At 37.4% G+C, this 22,196-nt stretch overlaps 1 protein-coding gene across 2 annotated transcripts in view; it reads left to right on the top strand.

The window, feature by feature from the left end:
- Positions 1 to 22,196, top strand: part of GRID2 (glutamate ionotropic receptor delta type subunit 2) — a 704,126-nt gene that overhangs the window by 146,034 nt on the left and 535,896 nt on the right. For both annotated transcript variants that reach the window (XR_007203777.1, XM_048304515.1), the window contains exon 2: positions 735 to 890. Coding sequence is in view for 1 of the 2 variants with exons in the window: in XM_048304515.1 (XP_048160472.1) it covers positions 735 to 890 (156 nt within the window). In the remaining variant the exon portion in view is untranslated. The remainder of the gene's footprint in view (positions 1 to 734; positions 891 to 22,196) is intronic.

Below are 22,196 nucleotides of genomic sequence, written 5' to 3'. Positions count from 1 at the left end.
CTAAATGAGAGTTGGGTACTCTCACTCTGCCAGCTCCTCTTGAGTGTTTTGGTTCCCTGTTTACAATGTTCTGTAAAATGTTGTGAAGAAACAGACAGAACATTCACTTTCTGTGAGTTTTTTAAAGGCAGAACTTATTTTAATTAACCATTTAAATTTAACTTACTGGCCTCAAGAGTCAGACAATTAGTTGGAACTGTTGTTTTGCAGATCCTATAGGTATTACACCTGAAATAATTTATATTGGCTGCTGACCTGTCTATTGATCATGGGTGACAATTCTACCTCATTTACCCAGTGCTGCTACCATTTTAGGCTTAGTCTCACATTGTTTGAACTTTATATTTTTTAATTGTCAGTAGACATGATGTTAAATGTATATCCTAGCTCACTGTAGTCATTCAATATATTAAATGGCACTTTTGGAAGAAACTCAATTTTCGTTTCATGGCCGTGTTCTTATACAAATAATTTGCTTTGTGCCTAACTGTTTTTTCCCCAATATTTCTAGCTGGAATCAATGCTCCTCTTCAATTTGTCTTAAATTATGTCAAAATGTAAAAATTGTGTATATTGTGAAGCAATTTCTGGGCTCTGTATAGAGAGAACTGCTCTTAAGGAGTGAGAAAGGGATGATGTTCTAGCAAAAAATGTCTTAAGTGCTTATGATTAATACTTTGGGATACTGCAGGTGAAAGGTGAAATGTGATTTCTGTTCTTTTTTTTCTGCACAGGGGCGATTTTTGATGAATCTGCCAAAAAAGATGAGGAAGTTTTTCGAATGGCAGTTGCTGATCTCAACCAGAATGATGAAATCTTACAAACAGAGAAAATCACATGTTCAGTGACATTTGTGGATGGCAACAATCCTTTCCAGGCGGTTCAAGAAGGTAGGACAACTGAAGAGATTTCTTGCTGTTGTTTTTGCAGTGACATGTAAAATATTACCCTGATAGTTTCTTAGCTTTATGGGAATTCGTAATTTTTGTTGGCTCCTTTTTTTTGTAATATCAAATAGCACATTTAGTTTTGGATTTAGCTGCTTTGGTTCGTGTTGGTCATAGTGACTTTTAGCTATAAAGTCACCTTTTATCCATTTTCTATGTATAGGCTGTTGAAATGTGATAAAGAAGTCAGACACACTTTGCCTACATCGTTCTTCTTTTCCAGCCTGTTTTGAAGATACTGTCAAAATGATGACTACTTCCTGCTACTTTTTCATTTAATTTTGTGCAACTAATGGCAATTTGTTGGGAAACATAGGTTGTTGTGTGGGTAACTTTTTCAGCCTGCACGCCTGAAAAAGTTACATGTTTTAAAGGAAGGATGAGAAGATAACCTGGTGACTCGAAAGTTGACTGTGTCCAACATGATTTTGTTCTTAGCCTGACCTTTGTGTCATTCCACAATTACTGGACAAGGGATGACAACACTACTTCGGGCTCCTGTAATAGTGGCAGGACGATAACAGAAAATAATATTTGAAATCCCTCTGAGCTGGATTAGTAAATCACTGGTGTGACTGAGGAGTTCTCTGGAAAAACAGCTCAAGAAGTCTTTAGAAATACGAATTCAAATTTGGGGTTTAAGCATTTGTTATTTCTTTGCTGTTCTGGCACACTAACAGCTGCTTGAGATGCCAAAGTTATTTACTGAAGGTATATTACCAAATTTTTCTTAACAACAAAAGTAAATTTTGATGATTTTCTATATCATTATTGGCTCTGTATTGACATTGAGATTTAAGGGAAATACGCAAATAGTTTCTTCAATATTTGTGTAGTCAAAGGTTTGGCTTCAATTGGTTATTGACAAGGCAATGCTACTGAAAAAGCCTTTAGTGCTTATTTTGTTTTTTTACCAATGACATTCTTAATTTTTGACAATTTAGTAATTTAGTCAATTTTCTTCTGTTAAATTTTACCAGTAGATAGATCTGTGTAACAAGAAGCATTGCAGTCTGTGCTTGATAGAACTGAAGCAGAAAAAGAAGTGATTTTGAAAGTATTCCGGTTAGAATCAATTCCATCTCTTTCCATCTGGAAAGGCTAACATAGAAACTGGAACTACTCGATACTTTTAGAATTCAGAGGGGAAAATGAGTAAGTGAGCTCAATCTTTTTAAGATGCTTTCTACATTTTTTCTTTATTTTTTTTTTAAATCCAGGATGGATGATATTAGCTGATGCTCTGTGGTTAGCATTAATTAACTCTGAAAATTAGCAATTAATTTCCTGTATCATTGTGGTTGAGTAGTTGCAAACTATTTAATGAAATTATGCTTTAAATACAGTATTTATTAGTGATTTAGAGAAACTGCAAGTGTCTAGTAAAGTAGAGCATTCCAAAAGAGTTAATGACCTAATATTTCAGTATTCAATTATTTATTTTATGCAAAAGTTGTGTTTGTCATTGTTGAAAGTATCTTGGTATAGTCAACATTTGAAATGTGAATGGATCAGATTTGACATAAATTTCATTACCATCTGTTGGGGAGACGAAAGGTCTGTTGCGATATTGATGAGTTCACTATTTTCCAGTAAAAACTGTTTCTTGTGAATACATGGTCAAATACAGCTACAGGCCTAGCAAATATATTCCCCATCTTTTAAGGGCCCTGTGTTTTGCTTGGAATAATCCAAGTGAAGAACAAAGGTTTGCATCTTTTGCACGTGCATATCTGTGACATTTTGCTTGTTAAAATATTTTACCACAGTTAATGTGCTTTGTTTTAACTGAATACAGGCAGAAGCTGCAGTGTAATATTTCAGGTACTTTGCACCAGTTTCTTGCCTTTCTCCTTTTCTCTGTATCTTTATATCACTCATCTTCTGCTCTTAATTATATTTCTAGAAACGTTAGTAGCACGGAAGGGGACCACTCTAACTTTTGTCACATATTATGTGGTTTATAACTTTGACAAATGCTTACCAAAATGCACTGTACTAAATACCAGAAAAAAAAAAAAGTTCATTTAAACATTCAGGCCATTCTAGTCTTTTATTTGTAAAAGAATTACTAGAATGAGGCTAAATCTCATATTTTTCAATGTGTGACATTCAGTATTCTCAAACTTGTCTGTTTCATGCAAGCATGACCCTTTCCTTGGAATCCTAGCACTGAGCCTGAGGTCCATGGAATCTCCTATGAAGCAGAGCCTAATGTTAAAAAATATACAATTTATTTAATTTACTAATTGTTTGTTTTAATTGTTTTTATATAAACTGATTGAAGTTTGCATTGTTTTAGGCCACAATATCTGGAATTCTTTAAGGTCTTGACTTTTTTTTTATAGTATAAACTACAGAATAGCCTTTAAAAAACCCAACTTTTAATGCTTGGTAAAATGCTTATTTAAAGCATTAGATCCATAATAACAGCTTAAAATTGGTCTAAAAATGGTCTAAACTTGTCTTTAAACTGCCCTTTTCATCAAAAAAGAAAGATAAAGAATTTGCCTAGGACTGTGAATTTCAAAAAGCCAAGAAGTCATGAGCAAAGACCTCATGAAACAAGACGTTAGGTACAGAGTTATTTTTCATAATGCAGTAATGGACAGCCTGCATTATTTCTTTTATTTCACTTTTAGTGAAATTGGCAAGTAACTCCCAAACAATGTAAACAGAAATACTCCGACACTTCCTAATGATTTTGGGATGTAAAGATAAATAATTTGAGAGGATTGCCAGCTGTGCAGTACTGTGTTGTTCTCTCTGAATGTGTTTTTCATAAACTATTACAGTGCCCTTAAATGTCTTCCATTTGTACCTTAGGGCATCTCATTAACAGCTCTGATTGGGGTGATGATACTATAGCAGAGCTGAGTGGTTTTATCCTAGAAGACCTATGAATGACATGCCCCATAATATCACTGGAAGTGCCCTCAGGGACAATTTATAGGCATGTTCCAGTGCATAGAAATAGGAGGTGAAATTCTTGAAGTTAGGAAAGTTAGTCTTCCCTTCTGTTGGCCACAGAAAGGGCCAACAGCAAGTGTGGTGCATCCCACGCCCTTGTGGAAGCTGCAGCCCAGTCGCTAAGTCACAGTGATCCCTGTGGAAATGTCCAACATGGCAGGTTCTTTCCTCTCTTTCTTTCTTTCATCAATACAAAATACTGCACAATATTTATAGTTCTCTTCTGTGCAGTGTCTCAAAATATTTCCTTGCTTGTGTGGTTGAGAGAGGAACAATATTGTGATTGGCTTTTTTATGCTGTGCCCATGTCAGGTACCACAAAGGAAAAGCAGAAACTGAAGTTTTCTTTGTACATAGACACAGAAAGAAGTTGGGATAGTCAGGTTTTGCATGGTGGCAAGTCAGTGATTTAGTACTATGAAACAAGGAATTATGAGCCAGATCCATAGTGGTGCTAAGAATGTGTTTTAGTATAATCTTTACTTCCTTTTCTGTGAGACTCCAATTTACAGCAGTATTTAAATAGGGATGGGACAGGACTTCGAAAGGGTTTGAGTTCTACGTACACTTAAACTGTAATTATTTTTTTATAAAAGACATGCTTCTCTATTTCTTTGCAATGGACTCTTTTTTTTCTTTCACTGGGAAATTTGGTTGAAATAAATACAACACTTATTTTCTCATTTGTCAGAAAATTACTCTGTTCTCTTATCTTTCTCTTAGTTTTATTATGCTTGTGCTTACTTCAATACACTAATAATTAAAGTTTTAATTTAATGGTTCAGAGCCTGCTGTTTCCTCCAGTCCTTAATTTATCATTAGTAATATGACATAGAGTAGCTGAAAGGTTGATATAAAATATGTGATGGCCTTTGTGTTTTTGTGGCAAGTGGGGGGAAGGGGTGGCTTTGGTAGCTTGGACCAAAGGTAATAGCTTGGCTCCTGCTGACACATGTCCTTGTGCAGCACAGTTTCCTCAGCCCTCATGCTGCCATTTCCACTTGCACACCGAGAGTTATGGAGCAAACTCTGCAGGAGTTTGCAGTGCTTGAGGCATCCACAGCATCTGGAAGGTAGTCAGAGCTCGGCCAAAGATGTGTGTCAACCTTGGAGATCCATTGGCAAATATTTGCTTTTCATTTAGTGCTGGTGGGGTTTTTTTAATCCTACTCCTTTCTCTTAACTCTTTTTTTTTTTTTTTTTTCTTTTGACAATATCACATTTTACTTATCTTGAAAAATAATTCTACAGTAATCCAGTATTTTCTTCTATAGGTTACCTATAACACATGACAAATAGATTTGACTGATGTTGTTTGAAATTAGCTTTGCTGGACCCATTTTCTTATTGCAATCAGAAATATGTGAGGCTTATTTTTCTTTTTTTTTCCTAACCCAACCTTTTTGTCATTCAGGCTAGTCACCAGAGTATGCTTACAGACACCAACTCAAGCCTTCGTAATGGCTTTTGAAAGCTTATTGTGATCAGTGAAGTAAATAAGGCAGTGAGTCATAACTAAATGGGATTCAGCTGTAGAGTAACAGAGGTTTGTAGGGCAGCAATATGTATGAAGGTCACATGCAGGATTTTATTCAAGCAAAGTTTTATGGTCAGAAATTACAACCTGATGGATACATCTGCTTTGGCCTTTGGGACTAGATGAGTGTAATAAGATTGTCCTTTCCCATTTCTCTGATCACCATAGAAATCTGTTTAAATCCACAGATTTCATGGCCTGCTAAATTTTCTTTCACTTTGTGTCACATATTTCTTCAGATTTCTGAGCCTTCCTTGTGCTTTTTATTAACCAGTACATGTTCAGTTTGAGATTAAATCTTTACAGGGTTGAACTTCTTCACTGGCCCTCCATTTTATTTCCAATATGCTTTTTTATTTCCCAGTAAAATGGATTTTGATGCAAAAAGATATACTGAGGAGGAAAAAAAATCAAGCAGGATTTGAGCTATAAAAAGTCAAGGAAGAAGAGGAGGAGAAGCATTTCAATAATGATATAAAAGTCCTTTGTAAAATCAGAAACTGTTGGAAGTGTTTGCAATTGCAAATTTCTTGTATCGTGAGCACTTCAGAAAATACGGTGGGAGATTGTTTGAATTACCTGTCCTCTGTGCTTTCTCATAATGTACCAGCAGTTGCAGCACTTGGCCCTGTTCTCAAAGTGCTGGGTGAGGAGCTTACTACTCTTACACAGCCTTTGTTCTCATTTTAGTCTTGCTAACCTCACAAAATCAATCAGATCTCCAATCTGCATAAATGTACCATGGGAGTCCAAGTGTCGACAGCTTAAGAAAAGAGATGTTGCTACACTGGTGATAACATCCTGACAGTTGAGAAGGCAGTGGTTGCATGGGAGAAGATCACAGAGAAGGGGGAGGAGTGAGCACTGATGGAACTAAAAAAGGGACATGTAATAGAGGCTTAGTTTAGGATGAGCAGGTTGCACTTTTAACATATTTTCATCAACAATTTCAAAGCTTTTGTGACCTTTCTTTGCCCAGAAGTAATCTACTCAGAGCATACTGCAGGCTGTGAAAGGAGACCAGATTTATTCTCAGAAAGGCCTCAGAGTGGTACAGCAGATACAGTAATTGCAAGACTTCCATCACTTTCCAGCCTTTGGATTTTTGAGCCTCCAAGTTTTCTAGTTCCTAATTCTCTCTGTAACAATGTTTTCTTGATTGTAAGACAACTTCCATTATCTTTGTTTCCAGTTTGAAAGTAAAATCTGGCAGCTGTAAGCTGCACTAAACTTTCAGATACTTGAAAATTTAAAAAATTGTTTATATTCAGCTCTGAAAAAGTCCCCCAAATCCACATGAATTCAAATAGAAAAAAAGAAATTTTAAAAAAAATCAGTCTACCAAGAATGGCTTTTTTCAGGATAGCTTAAGCAATGTGAGAAATTAAGCTATAGATATTAAGGTGGTTGAACAGCCTTCTCTGCCATAGGCTTTCCAAACTGCTGAGCCAAAGAGGGGAGGAAAGGGGCTTACTCCAGTGCAAGCTAGGGCAAGATCCAGCCATCCTTTCTTTAGGTGCTGTTATCCACTTTGTCTCCCAGAGTACCTAAACCCCACTGAATGTACACTTTATGAATGCTGCATGTCTTTGCTGCGGTTTAAGGAAAGAATACTAGTGTTTCTATGGAAACCACTTTTCTTCAGGTGACCAGGAGACCTGGTAACATCCCCCGTTACACTGCAATGCATTGCAGCATTCAAATGCAACGCTGTGACTGAAGGTGCTTATGTGGGGCCACACATCAAACCGAGGACTTTGGTGTTTCAGACTTTGCATTACCTACCACACTACTTTTCTGGGGTCCTTCTTCCCCCCTTCTGCTTTCTGATGACTTGAAAACAGCAGGACTGATTTTCCTAACGCTGATGCCATTTACCATTTTCAGTTGCCAAAGTTTGGCTCGACTTAATTTTTATGGCAGATTTTGACATTTTTATCAGAGCTTCCACTTTCAAATGACAGGCAGGAATTTTAATAGGCTTGCAAGAAGTTCCTTCCTAGGCTGTTGCTTGAAAAGCATGTGACTGTGAGACTTTTAACCTCTAACCCCTTTTATAAAGGTGGATCAAATAAATGAATAAATACACACTGGACAAATGTGATGCCTTTTGATGGTGAGGTGCAGAGTGAATTTTATCACATTACTAAAGGAAAAGCTGGACAGGCTGCTATTCTGCAAACCTAGATTGGATCATTTCTGGTTTCTCAATAGACATGTTTCCACTTGCAATTCACAAGTGCCCAATATGTGTTTTCATACATTAAGCACAGAGCTTCAGTCTGCTGTGTTAATGTACTCTGACACACTGCTAAGCGTTTACTTTTAAGAGAGCTATGCAGATTGTGATGTGATTAAATAATATCAGTAGTACGTTTAAACGTTTAAAGCCACTGTGCCTGGAGGGTTTTGGGGTATTTTAACAAACAAAAGCATAGAGACAAAGGAAATGAGAGATGGTTCATCTTCCTAGATGTCAATTATTTAACTAGCACCCTGAGCTATTAGTCCCCTAAAGTAATCTCCTTAAGTAAGTAATGGACACCCTTTCTGGATTTTCTTCTCAACCTTTTGTGAATAGTGTCCACTAAAATTACTAGAGCAGTCAATCATCACTGCCCATGCAGACATGTATATTCCCAGACAGGCCTCACAGCTTGCAAGCTTGCAGCAGGTTGTGGCAACTACCAAGCCATGAACTGCTGCATTCAGCTGTTTTCTGCTCTATTGAGTCCTCCTGAGTCCTCTCATAGTGTTAATTGGAGATTTTGCTTTTCTTTCTGCTGGCCAAATTTTATGAATTAAGTGAAAGTCACCAGGTCCTTGTTTCACCATACTGTTTAGGTACAAACATGGATCTGACTCCTTAAAGATCCATATTTGCTGCATCTATCTATGTCAGTGCTTGTTTAAAAGTCAATAGAGTTAATTAATTTTAATAAATTAATTTCTTAATTTAATTCTCCCCTTTTAGCTTTCCTTGCACTTCTTCATTCTCTTCTCAAAAATATTTTGTTTCATTTGCAAGCTGGTTTTGTTATAATCTGTTAGTTCTTTGGCCACTGTAGTCATAGTAAGTACTGTGTTTGAGGCAACTGGGTATTTGTGTGCTTCAAATAATTTTATACGCACTCCTCTCTCTCTTTGTATAATCAGAGACAAAGTGTACTTTATGGAGGACAGTAGTGTTTTAAAATCTAATTTTGGTAATGAGGAAATGAGCCATGACAACTCTGGAGGTGAAGCCTGAAGTGAATTATGAAGGTCATTCTCTTAGATGGGAAAATTAATTATATTTTAGCTCGGTTCCTTGTTACTTAGACCCTTTATATTGTACACCACCAAGTAATTTTGACTAAATACCAATTTATGAAAAATTATCTGAGCAAAAGAGTGCAGTTACAAGGACAGATTTTGAAACTAGGAAGAGTTTTATTAAAACACTAATCATATCAGAAAACCATAACCTTTCATGCTATCTTTTTGAAAGGATGTCTGCTGTGGGATTTTGATGCTCATTCATTTTGACTGTGGGTGGGCCTTCAGCTTCTGTGATTACAGGCTCTTCTGAAACTCATTTTTCTCCTTAAAATCCAGTATTTTGAAATTTTTCATTGTGTAGTCTGGAGAATACCGAAGTGAGCCAAGCCACTCTGAAGGATGCAGCCACTAAGTGCAGCACTTGCAGCAGGCAGATGAAGCAGGTAGCGTTGACAGTAATTAAAAAACATTTACTCTGAGCCTGAAATAGACACTGGAGTCTTGCAGAGCCTTTCATGTTCTGTTGACACAGAAGTGGGAGCTTGGCCTTGGGATCTTTATGTAAGGGTATAAGGAATTAACACACAGGGCTTAACTCGATGTGGAAATTAAGCACGTGCTTAAAGGCTTTCCTGAGCAGGGATATACTTAAGCAATCCCAAATCAGTGACTTAATTTTCTTCGGCAGCTGGTATTCATTATTTTGTTTACTTTAAGGGCTCATTTTCTCCAGAAACTTGTAGATCTTTGCAGCACTTTCACATCCTGCACCTCTGGTTGTCCAAATGTGCCAGGTGGCTGTAGCTCCTCTGGTATTGCTGGAAGCAGAAAATATGGCTGCAGGTCATGGCTGTGCCTTGTGACATCTGGAAAAAAGTTTGAAATGACAATGAATCTTCCAGAGTGCCAGGCCACAAAACACAGCTAAATAAGTAAAAGCCTACAGAGGTTTGGCTTCTGACATTACATTTCACACTGAGAGGTTTATGATGTACAGGGCTTGGTCATCAGAGTACCAGAGAGCTGTACTCAGAAATTGCAGTTTCATGTTACAGGTAAACAGTTTATGTTCCTCCCATCCCTTTGTGATCTGGTGCAGGAAAGGAAGCCAGCAAGAAGCTACTTTCTTTTCAAAAATATTATGTGTCTTTAATAGCAAACTGTGAACAGTGGCAAGCCGTGTGATAGCCAGCCCTTGCTAAGGGCACAGGAAGAGAGCATGAACTCCCTGTTCCAGGTGCAGGCAGATGTTGGAGCAGCTTGCTGTAATGTTGGATGCCAGGAGCTGAAAGTAAATGATCATTAGTTGTCAAACACAGAAAAAACAGCTGCCCTAAGAGAAACTTTTTCACTTTTCACTTTTTTTTCAGTGAAAAGGGATACCAAAAACTTTGTTTCCTGAACAGAGAAGATGAGTGTTTCGAGAAAATGAAATCCATTCAGACTTACCAGGAGTTTAGAAAAAGAAAAAAAAATGTTGCCTAGGTTGCAACAGTTGACATTCTCTCTAACGGGTGCAGTCTGAAGAGTGAGGTGATGCAAAATAGCGACTTGCCATGACATTTGTGAAGAGGCTCATTGGTTCTACTTAAAACACGAAATTTGAGTTTTTTCCTGAGGTCTTTGCTAAACCTAGTTCTCTGATACTAGAAAGGAAAAGGGAGTAAACTGGTATAGATGAAGCAATGTTGCAACTTTCATTTGGATATCATGCCTTTCAATGTATTTTTCGTTCTTAATTTGGCACTGGTGGATCAAATGCTGAGCCAAAATCATATTCTTCTGTGTGCTTGGCTCGTTGAGTTCCACGCATTGTGGAGTAGAAACTGGTTCCTGTGGTGAGAGCAGGAGACAGTCTAGAGATACCTGTGCAGTACAGGAGCAAGTGGCACCTAGCTCAGCTGGGTTAGCCAAACACAGTGACCTTGATTTAGAATAAAAATAACAGTGTAAAACAAACCTCTGAAAGCACTAACTTAAGAAAATGTTCTGAAGTTATGTTCTTTGTTGTCTTAGTTTACATGGCATTAAAAGATGTATTGCTCTACCTTATCTTTATATTAAAAAAACCTCCAAACAAACACAAATCAATAAAAGAACTATACAGAAAAACATGTTCCTGTATTCAAGACTTTTCTTTGTACTCTGTTAGTAACAACTGCTTCTTTCTTAATAAAGAAATTATGTCTTTCAACAGCAGATAACAGCATTATATTGAGAGTTACTAGGAATTCTGTAGTTGGGATGTTTTTTCATTGAATTTCATTTTTTGGAGGATTAACATTTTAAAATAAGGTCAGCATCCAGGGAAGCTTCATGAGCAGTTATTGAGTGGCTCTATGAGTCCCACTCAAGTCATAATTTTTTAAGCATAAAACATATATCTTTTTCAGTGTTTCTCAATCTGCCATAGAGAATTGAGCACAACTAGTTTCAAAACTCCAAGATGTACTTATTAAATATATTTGGGCATGCCAAGATCACAACTCAAGATTTTCTGAGTTCAAGTTTTGTGTCAAGTCCTCAAACTAGGTTGATACACGTAACACGTTTTCCAGTTCACATATGTTTCTCGTCCCTGTGTAATACTTTTTTTTTTTTTTTTTTTTTGCTGTTCAGACATTCATTTCATGTGCAGTCTAACTTGATGAGAAAGTTAGAAATTTCTGTGTATCAGCAGATGTTCCTTGCGCAAGCTGCAGGGGCTACAGGTAGTGAATATAGTGGATCACCTCCTACTCCTAGCCAGAACAGACTCCGGAGGAGCACAGATGGTATCTGGAGCCTCCTTTGGCAAGTGCTGATGCTCAGGCTCTGCCACGAACTGTGCCTCAAAGAAGAGTTTTGGACTTTACGTAGTACAATATCAGTTGCTGCTACAATTAGGATGATTTTGGAAGACATGATTCTTTGGTCTAACTGATCAACAAGTTCACGTTCTGTGATATTTGTGAGGAAAGTACCTTGAAAAACAACCATTTCAAAGTGGAAATGGGCAGCTGAAATCAGCAGCTTCCAAAAGCATGAGAAAGGTCTAGTCCTTTCTGTGCTTGTTGTTAATATTAAAGACATTCTTAAAACTAGTTACTGCATCAGTTTTTAAACTTCAAATTATTTTCTGGAGCTTCTACCAAAATAATAAGAGCAAAGTTTTGTTATTTTACAGTATTAGTTTGTTACTTTAAAAATTGTCACCTTGTAAGAGTTGGTCCCATGTATCTTCTGTCAGGGAGTTTTAAATTCCATATTTTTCTTTTATCTTTTTTTTTTTTTTTTAAATTACTTGGCATTTTGAAATCTTTTTTCCTGGGTGTTTGTGCTCTGTGCCTTTGGCTTGTTCAGTTTGTGCCTTTATAGACTGTAATTTGGTACTGCAAAAGGTGTTCTTGAGGAAAAAATTGACATGATCAAACATGGTGCAAAGTTGCACTTACCTCCTGCATTAATGGGAAGGGAATTTAAGGAGAAAGGCTCAACTTCTCTTCCTATCACCAGCAGTAATAGTGACTTGAAAGTTTGTTCCCTTTTATTCTTCATATCTATTAATGTTTAATGCAGGGACCAATTCATGTAGAACACTCCTCATTGTCTATTCATTGGCTTCAGGAGTTGGACTTGGTGATCCTTGTGGATCCCTTCCAACTTGGAGTGTTCTATGACTCTTTATCTGAACTGGAGAAGTAATTTATTTTGCAACATGAAAAAAAAAAGTGATATCAAAAGTGTCTGTGGATGAATGATTTCCTTTGATAATGAAAAGCAGAATTTTGAGTAGTTTTCCTTCATGGGAATTCTTGTATTGCTAAACTGTAGTATCTTCCTCCACAGCTTCTAGAGAAGTGCTTGAGCTTTTCTTTAAGGGATGACCTCCTCCATTCTTCTCCTCTTGCTTAGTTTATTCTTGTTGATTATTTCTGGATGGTCATTTTTAGACCTGGTAGTGCTTGCTGTATCTGGCCATTTTTGATGACATGATTATATAAGAATCAAGAACAAAAGTACTTGTCTTTATCTGGCTTTATGAAAACCAAAAATTCTTCATTCTAAATTACCTCTGAAAATCAGTATGGCTACTAATGCTTGGAAGCATCTGGCTCAGCAAATCTTTCTGATAAGTTGAGTGTGATCGGTTGTGTGCAAGTTGAAAAACATTATGCGTGAAAAAATCTGTGGGCTCAACAATGTGTCTGCTACAGTGATTTTATTCAATGTCAAGGCCAAAAATAGAAACAAAATAGCATTAACATAGATACTGTGTTGCTGTAGTATTTTCCGTGTCTTGCAAAATTTCCTCACTGCTGAGATCTTGGTGGGTGTCACTTCTCAGTAGAATTAATTTCAAACTTAAACTCAGATTCTTCCCAATGCAAAAGGGTGTTCAGTTTTAGTAAAGGTAGCTGAAATACACAAAATGTAAGAAAGGTCTGTCAAAGAGCAACAGAAGCAATGTAGGAAGTGAGACAAACCGATATATTTTTTTCAGAGAAGATTTCTTTCTCACAAATTGACAAGTTGAAGCATGCTGCTGATGTGTAGGAAAATAGTGAGGGATGGTAAAAAATGAAGAATGTGGAAGCAACATTTAAAGATTTGTTCATGCCTTTCCAAATGTTGTTGATAAGTGTGTTAGAATGCAGTGGTGTTAAGACTAGAGATTTAGATAAACTGTTCAAAGGACAAATGCAAAAAGTTCGTGGTGGCTTTTTTACTGCTTTTTCTAGAAGATGAAGAAGCCAATTAAACAAAAATGTAGGTATTTATTGACCATATCACAATAAAAATGGCTTGAAGATCTCCTCCTCAGATTTTGAATGGTACTGGTGATATGGAGCCACTTGGGAGGCGGTACAGGTTTTGTTGCAAGACTCACATTACTTACATAAGAGGACTTGAACGTTTTTAAGGAACAAACATCCCAGTGTGAAGTAAAAGATCTTTTAATGCAATTTTTGATGAGATGCCTGCATCTCAGGAGATCTCTTTTTTCTCAGCCGCAGATTTACAGAGTGAATGCAAGTTCTCTTATCTAGGAAATTATTACTTCAGTTTTTTTAAATTGCTCTGTTTCTTGAGGTGAATTAGGATGGCTATTTTGGTTTCAAACAATAAGTGTAAGTCTTTATAAACGTACTACTGTTCAGACTTCACAGACTTGGAGAACTTTAGAAGTTTTGGGGTGACTGTGTGCAGGTACTGGAGGGGCTTAGCTGCCTTTTCAATTACATCAAAAGAGTTTAGCTCTAAATAGTTATCTCCTGGAGAGACCTGTGTTCTATAAAGGATACAGAAAAGCTGGAGAAGGAAACAGCAGAGATTTTTTCTGTATGCAAGAACCTTTCTTTTTGGAGTCTGGAGAAAAAAGGATTGTAGACTCTGAGGGCCTCAGTTGTGACACACAGAACTTATGCAAAATTAACCACATTTATATTAACTGTAAATATTTATCAAGCAAGAGTAAATTATATCATCCCAAGGTATAAATATGTATTTATCTGGCTCTTTTGTAACAGGAAATGAAAAAAACCTTTAGAGAAACATGAAATGCACCTGCTTGTCATGACTTGAAATATTTTTCGTCTAATGTGCCTGACTAATTCAGGGTCTTTTTTCCTCCTCTCTCTCAATTTCTATTGAGGACTCACAAATTCTGTTAAAAGAGTTGAAAAGCTAGCTCCCATGGGGTTGGGTTATACTCCTTTAATTGGTGTACGGGTCACAGAAAGAGATATGAAGGGTTTAAGCCTAAGTCTCTAGGTCCCACTTTCAAAATAGAAATTGAGTAGAAAGCCATGCCTCTAACCACTGTTGGACTTTGCAGAAAGCCTGAGCAATGATATTGCAAGAAAGGGACAGGTTTGATTTTTTTCAGCTAATACAAAGAATCTGAAGATATGTCTTTAAATCAGCCATGTTTATAAATTCTTGATATTTATAACCAGCAATGCATTAATATATTGCTATAAGAAAAAGAAAAGAAGGTACCATAGCTAGGAAAAAAAATTGTTTTGGTTAGAGATAGACATGTGTGGATCTGTATGGAATATTAACTAGTGATAAAATTGTTATTGTTACCAAGGCTACTAGAGTATACTCGATGTTGTCTTCAAATGCATCAGTAATTTTTTCTGTTAAACCTATCATTGTAGCAGCACTTGAGCATTTGAAGTAGACATTTCCCAAAGCTTTACCTGGCATAAAAATCACTTGGCAGATGTATCTGCCATGCACAGTCATTACATCTGGCAGCTGGAATATATATCTGGATAGAATAGATTGCAGTTTTGGAAATATCATACTTTTGGAAAGGTAAAATATAGTTCTCTGATGTTATGTTAAACTTGGATGACAAGGAGCTTTGAAATGTTTACCTGCTTCTGGTAGCTTGTTTGTAAATTTTTTTAGAGCCCACAGTCTGCAGTCAGATTATTTCATGAATTGTTTCTTTATCTGTGGATTCATAGAATTTAATTTTAATAATATAATTTCGTATTTCGACTCTCACTATAGAAGTATGTGGAGCATAAATATTTAAATGGCCTGCTTTCTGAGGTTTACCTTTGCTGTTTCCAGGCTGCCTCTTGAAATAGTTGAATCAGTTTTTGTCTTTCTGATGGCTGTGTTCTGGACATCACCAAATTTGGAAGGCGCGCATGATCCTTGGCTGGGTTCCCTATGGCAGATCTCCTCATTACAGTTCTGCAGGGCTGTGGTTATATGGACTAGGAACAAGACCTTTACAATGCACCAAAGGGGGTTAAAGGTTACTTTGTACCCAGAGGAATTGTGTTAAGCTAGGATATGAATTAAAAGAGAAATAACCATGTGTGATCTCACCTTAAGAACTGCTAATTTGGAACAAATTTCTATGCAGGTAGTGCCTAGGCTGTTCGAATTTCAGACTACCTGAGATTAAGTTTCACCATAATGTTAGGAGAACATAGAAAAGAATCCTTTAATGTTTAGGACATGATGCTTTGATTTTCTTGTTGCCTGATATTTTCATGTGTGTAAATAGCTCATCTAGTTTGGAGAAGATGGGGGGGAAGAGGGTTAGGACGGAGCAGGAGAAAATTTCATAGTGCTCCTTGATGTGGAATTTTCCTTTCTTTTGGTTTAGTGTTTTGCTTGGTTCTCTACTTGTAAAACATGACATTTTGATCAGCATTTAATTTTCTGCAGAATAAGTAACTTAGATTTCATTCCAGACAAACTGTCTTGCAAACTTACCTAGCAGCTGTTCTATGCTTCGCTGTCATTTCATGCAGTCTTGCCACTCCAGGTAAATAGCAGTTTATACAAAGACTTATTTTGGAATTTTCCAAAATATGTTATGAAATATGTCTTTCTCCATAAGTCAACCTGAAATTTAGCTCAGCCTTTTCCAGTTATCGGAATCACCGGTACCAATTATAATCTCTTCTCTGAGTCTACAGTTTTTCATTATTCTCTTTGTGTGGTTGAAGCTGCTGTGAGAGCCCTGTAGTTATCAGGTCACCCTCCTTCAGTATTGCAGTAGTAACACTTTAGTGTTGCAGAAGATCTCTGCTATTTCAATCTTTATTTTAAAAATTAGTACCAGCATAATAGCAATTATTTCCTTGGCTAACTTTTAGGATTCTTGAATTATGGACACTTAGTTTTACTAATTTGGAAGCATTTGTTCTTGGTGAATGAGATTGTTTCAGAAAATGATAGAAACATATACTAAAGATACATCCTTTTAGGAATGCTAGTGCTCTTTTTTTCCCCGCTGTCTCTCTTTGTGCCAGCCAGCATCCCAGCCTTCTTCTCTGACTTCCAGCATCAGTGGTGAGGCTGTTCTGAATGGCTGTCCCCATGGTCTGATGATGATCCATCAGAAAAAGCAAGGCTAGGATAACAAAATGCAGAAGTCCAAGTAGAAGGGACAAATCTTCCCCAGCCTGAGTGAATACCACTTGCTGTTGATGAGTTTTGGAAGCTCCTGTGAGTGCCATTTAGATTAATGTGTGTTGTTGAAGGACTAAAGAATCCAGGGATAAGGGTAGAGGAGAGATTTCAGAGGATAATTGCTGTCACTAGAAGGGCACTGTGCCTAAGCAGCGAGAATTAAACATCCTTGAGCATCGTGAATCTGTTTCATTGCATTCACCCACTTCCTCTGGCATCACATTCTGGTTGTTTTCTACAGCTGTATAAACAAATTAGATCTGTTTGTTCTAACTAAAACTCTGAATACAGGGTAGTCAAGCCCAAGTTTATTGCCTGATCCACCTTTTGCTCCTTGCTCTTCATTATTATAAGAGGGCAAGAGAGCTTCATGTTTTATTCAGTTAATACAATGTATATTTAATTTGCATTTTTAGTGTTTTCAAAGGTGAAAGATAACTTCAGCAGCCATGAATGTGGTAACTTAATTGGTTGCAGGGTAATAATAGGATTCTTGGAAATGGTTTAATTGGGAAATCATGCAAAGCCTCAAACAAGTGCACTGGTCAGAAGCTCACCTGTGCTGCACTGCCACACACCCTCACGAAGTAGCAGGGAGTTACAGATGTGCAGCTGTCTCAGTGTTGCCTGCTCATTTAATTTCAAAGGTTTGCAGGAGGAGAAACAAAACCTAAAGGGATGAATAGAGGCTACCAAGGCATACTAAACACTGCTGAATGCTTTCCTTAATTTCTCTGCCCCTGGGAATGGTTGGGGTTATAATTTTCCTTGTGTACCTTATAAATGGAGGAACAAAAAATGGCCTGTATTAAAAGGTGGTGTACAAAGTTTGTGACAGTGAAATTTATCTGTCCTAATGCAACATCTGCCTGTGGGATCTGGGCTTCTAAGGCAGCAGCTTTTACATGTGTGGGTTATGTGTTATGAAAAATACCACAAAAGATGGGAGAGGAATACCCCAGGATTTTTGATGGCTAGGGTCTGCCTTTTGCTACATCATTCCCAACTTAGAGAGAGGACAATTCTATCAAGAAAAAGGATCTGTATTCTCCAAATTAGATGCTACAGTGATAATATTTTCAACCAGTTAACAAATATGCAAAATTTTCTGAGTGCAAACTCAGAAGGAACATCTTTTTAATCAAATTCAAGTTGGTCCAGAGAGGTTATTTATCTGCAGTGTGTAATTGTACCATTCATGTTTTATTGAGCTGCTATTACCAAAATAGAGTTCACTTAAAAAACAATACTAGATACTGTTTCTACAGTGTTTCTTCACTGTGGCTGAGTGTTGGCTTTTTTATGCTACTTTTATCATTGGTGGTAGATGTAAGACTCTGTTTTCTTAAAACAGTGGGTGTCAGCAAAGCTGGCGTCTTAGTACTGAACTACATACACACAGAGGAACTATATATGCTTTCGTCTTCCAAGCCTATTTCTACATTTCATTCCAATTTGCAGTTTGACTAGCACCTAATATACATCTTTTACTGTTTTCTCTAGAGCTTCTTTTTTTTTTAATTCTTTTGAAGTGTTCCTGAAATGTGAGATTTTCTTGGTGTGAAGGTACAACATGGATATGAGAATAGCCAAAGTGTCTAAACCATGATTTTTGACCTGAAGTGGGTTAATTTTCCCAAGATTCCTCTCCTGCCTTTTCCTACAGTGATACATGTTTTTTATTATTTTTGTCCTTCTGGTGTACTTTTTACCATTTAGAAGCCCGAATTGTGAATGTACTCATTATTACTTATCTGAAGTTGATGAAGATGTTCTGTACAATGTGCAAGAACTTGGTGTTTTGTTCACTAACCTTCTCCTTTTTAGACAGATTTTAGTCTGCTTAACTCTGTAATTTTCTTGGCATAAGAATCACCAAAAAAACCTGAAAAGGTGGGTTTGTTGTGACTCACCAGATCAAATATCCTTGCACCTCCTACCTCCCCCTCTTGTAAGCCAAAATACGCACATAGACTTGGCATGGGGATGATTTCATTGAAAGCACCGATTTAAAACTGCATCATAATAGTTTCAACAGCATCCAGCTGTAGTGTTTGTAACCAGTTTAATCCTGTATGAATTATTATTTAGATAAAGGTTATTAATTGCCAGCTGCTGTTCAGTTAATGGCAAAATGCCAAGAAAGCACTCAGAGGCCTCCCTGTTCACCTATCTGTTGTAGGGAGTCAAGTATTTGGCTTTAAAGTAGAAAATGTCAAAGAAATTTTTCTGCCAGGCTTTTAAATTCTTTCAATTATTCTTTCTGTTAATAAAATGCAGATTTGCAGCATTATTTTTAAAGTCCAGATTAAGGTAGAGATGGAGGAGCTAAAATTGATTGGGAATTGTATCAGGACTGCTGTGTCATCCCACTTCCTAGCTATCATTAACATTATTATTATAGGTACATTAGTAATAAACTCCAGTAAAAGCTGTCTCTAGTTGTGGCTGTTTTCCTAAGCCACTGGTCTCTTTCGAAAGTTACTTAATCTTTTATTGCCTGTTCAGTGATTATTTCTGTCCATGACTTTTTATCTCTTTCCTCCAAGAATATTTGTCTTTGCAAGATATTACCACAGAGTGTAATAAGGTTTTTTTCTACTAACAAGTTACCAAGGCCTGCTGCAAATTGCATTATTACAGCCTATGCAGGGCAATTACCTATTTAAAAATAGGAAGAGAAAAATCAAGGGAGGGCAAATTTATTCTCGTTACTGTTATGCTATTTGACAGTTTTAATTTTTTGTGATGAACTAGCACTTTCAGATGAAAAGCATCAGAGTCTTTAATTCTTTTGTGTAAATTGCAGTGTAGGATTCTGAAGGAAGAGCAGGATGCTTTACCGAGTAGCTTCCAAACACAAGTGATAACTTCCTTCAGCAACTCTTATATAGCAATGGGAGCCCTGGGAGGAGCATCCAAGGGCTAAATCAGCAAACAATCCCATAAGAAGCAATTGTGGCAATTTTACCCCAGGGTGGACAGACACAGAGCTTCTTTAAATGTGCCTTTCTTTTTTGTTTTATTTTCTTGTACAAGAGGCCTGAAGGATGCCATGCAGATATAGTTAAACACTTGTAAAAAGGGTTTCTTTAATTTATAATTAAAGAATATCTCCAGGTCTGAAGCTTTGGTTTATAAAATGGCATTAGTGGATGTCATGATCATGTTTAAAACAAGCAGCAAAGCCCTACATGGGCTTTTTTCGCAAAGGCAGCCACTGTTAGGCTGTTTCACTTGTGATATAGGTTTTTTCTTGTGGAATTACACTGTTAAGTTATAACCAAATAGCTCTATGATAAATTTTCTAGGTGAAAATACGGTTTCACAGGAGATTTTATCATTTGGAACATTTTTATAAGTAAATGCCGTAAGGTCTCGAGCAAGAGCCCTTAAAACAAGAAGCTTTATTAAAAAAACTATAATGTCTAGAGAGACCATATCTTTGAAGCTGTCCTGATAATCTTGGCACAGAATAATTTCTTTTTGTTGCATCTTTTATTGATGGGGTTTTGCTCAAGATACGAGCATGTATTTACACTCCATGATGTATATAAATAAAATGGGTCACAACAGCAAACAGGAGGCTTAGCAAACACTTTGCAATTTTTGGTATGTGTATGAAGCTATTATATAGCTGTATATTGTACAACAGTAGTGCTTTAAACCATTTTTCCAGCTAAAGCTTTTAAGTTGTCTATGTTAGTAGGCCACGTTGGAAAATGAAAAAGAATGTTGGTGTGGAGAGGAGAGGAACTGGCATTCAGCTTGTTGGCTTTAATGCACAGAGAGTGACAACAGGTTGGCTCCTAGAGGAGGGAGTTCATGGTTTCTTCCTGTGGTAGTAGGTTTTTCCCCATTGATGCTTGAAGTTCAAGACAGTGTGATTTTGTATCTGGAAAGTTAAAGAAATGTCCAAAACTGTTGTTTACCTGGGTACCTTTGAACCTAATTTAGGCTAGTTCACCAAAGAATAGGGGGAACTTGATTTATTTCCATAAGGAATTGTAGGGTATGAGGAGTTGTTCTGCTGTACTTTAGCTGTGGATCCATATAACAAAGAAGCCCCACAGCCCTGGGAAAGAGCTGAACCCAAAGCTTGGGATATATCACAACTTTCTGTGAGTGACTGACATTCAGGATACCATTAAATGTAACTGCAGGCAGCTTTGTGTTGCCTCACTCTCCCAATGCAACAGTTTTAGACTAGATGGACATACTTTATGACACCTTCCCGCCTCATGCTACTCCTACATGGAAGGAGCTGCTGTTTCCTTTCATCTCATCACTTCATTCATTACTGTGTCTGGTTGTAGGAAGACTTTACATTCAACTAGGTACACACATAGCTGGCAGCACAGGAAAAGCACCTGAAGGTACAAAGAGTTGCTGGAAACTAAAAAGTTTTCTGATATTCTCCCTACAGGGAGAGAGAAAGGGAGAAAAGAGCCATGACGTAGGTATTTTTGTGAACGAGTGGAAGGAATGGAGGAAGACACATTGGCAACCAAATGACTTGATTCCAGCAATGGAAGGAAAAGGAGATAAAAAAGTGTGACACATAAGAAATTCTTAAGAATGCTTGTTGTATTTCCACTTTCAAAATCTACAAATAATGTCTTTCTTTCCCCCACTAAGGTATAAACGTCCAGTGTCCTGACATAAGTTCACGTCATTGCATTACTGGGAAGGAGGTAAACTTTTTACACCATCAAACCAACGTGTTGCTAAATCAAGAACTCCTTCCAAAGCATTGTAGAGATAGATGTCTCAGCTCTACAGACATTCAGTAGCAGATGTCCACACAGGAGAATTGCCAGGGAACACCTGTATTTGCTGCACATGGCTTCCTGTATTTGCTTCCCGAGCTTCTTTTTATAGTTGTTGAGCAGAACTTTCAGTGCCAAGTCCCCATGAGCTGCTGTATGGCTCCATGCTTTTTTCCTCCAAACTCTGGTTTTTGTTGCCTGCTCTGGGCTTTTCTTACTTGTTGACTAAGTGAATATTATTTGACCATTTTTTCTCTCTACCTATATCTCTCTCTCTACCTCTCTCTCTCTCTACCTATCTCTCTCTCTCTACCTATCTCTCTCTCTCTCTCTCTCTACCTATCTCTCTCTCTCTCTCTCTCTACCTATCTCTCTCTCTCTCTCTACCTATCTCTCTCTCTCTCTCTCTCTCTACCTATCTCTCTCTCTCTCTCTCTCTCTCTCTACCTATCTCTCTCTCTCTCTCTCTACCTATCTCTCTCTCTCTCTCTCTCTACCTATCTACCTCTCTACCTATCTACCTCTCTCTCTCTCTCTACCTCTCTCTCTCTCTCTACCTCTCTCTCTCTCTACCTCTCTCTCTCTCTACCTATCTCTCTCTCTCTCTACCTATCTCTCTCTCTCTCTACCTCTCTCTACCTCTCTCTACCTCTCTCTCTCTCTACCTATCTCTCTCTCTCTACCTATCTCTCTCTCTCTCTCTCTACCTATCTCTCTCTCTCTCTCTACCTATCCCTCTCTCTCTCTCTCTCTACCTATCTACCTCTCTACCTATCTACCTCT

Source organism: Corvus hawaiiensis, chromosome 5 (assembly GCF_020740725.1).
Source record: "Corvus hawaiiensis isolate bCorHaw1 chromosome 5, bCorHaw1.pri.cur, whole genome shotgun sequence".
In the NCBI taxonomy this organism is placed as follows: Eukaryota; Metazoa; Chordata; class Aves; order Passeriformes; family Corvidae; genus Corvus; species Corvus hawaiiensis.
The sequence above is the reverse complement of the archived record's forward strand: the minus strand, read 5'-3'. Positions and strand labels throughout refer to the sequence as shown.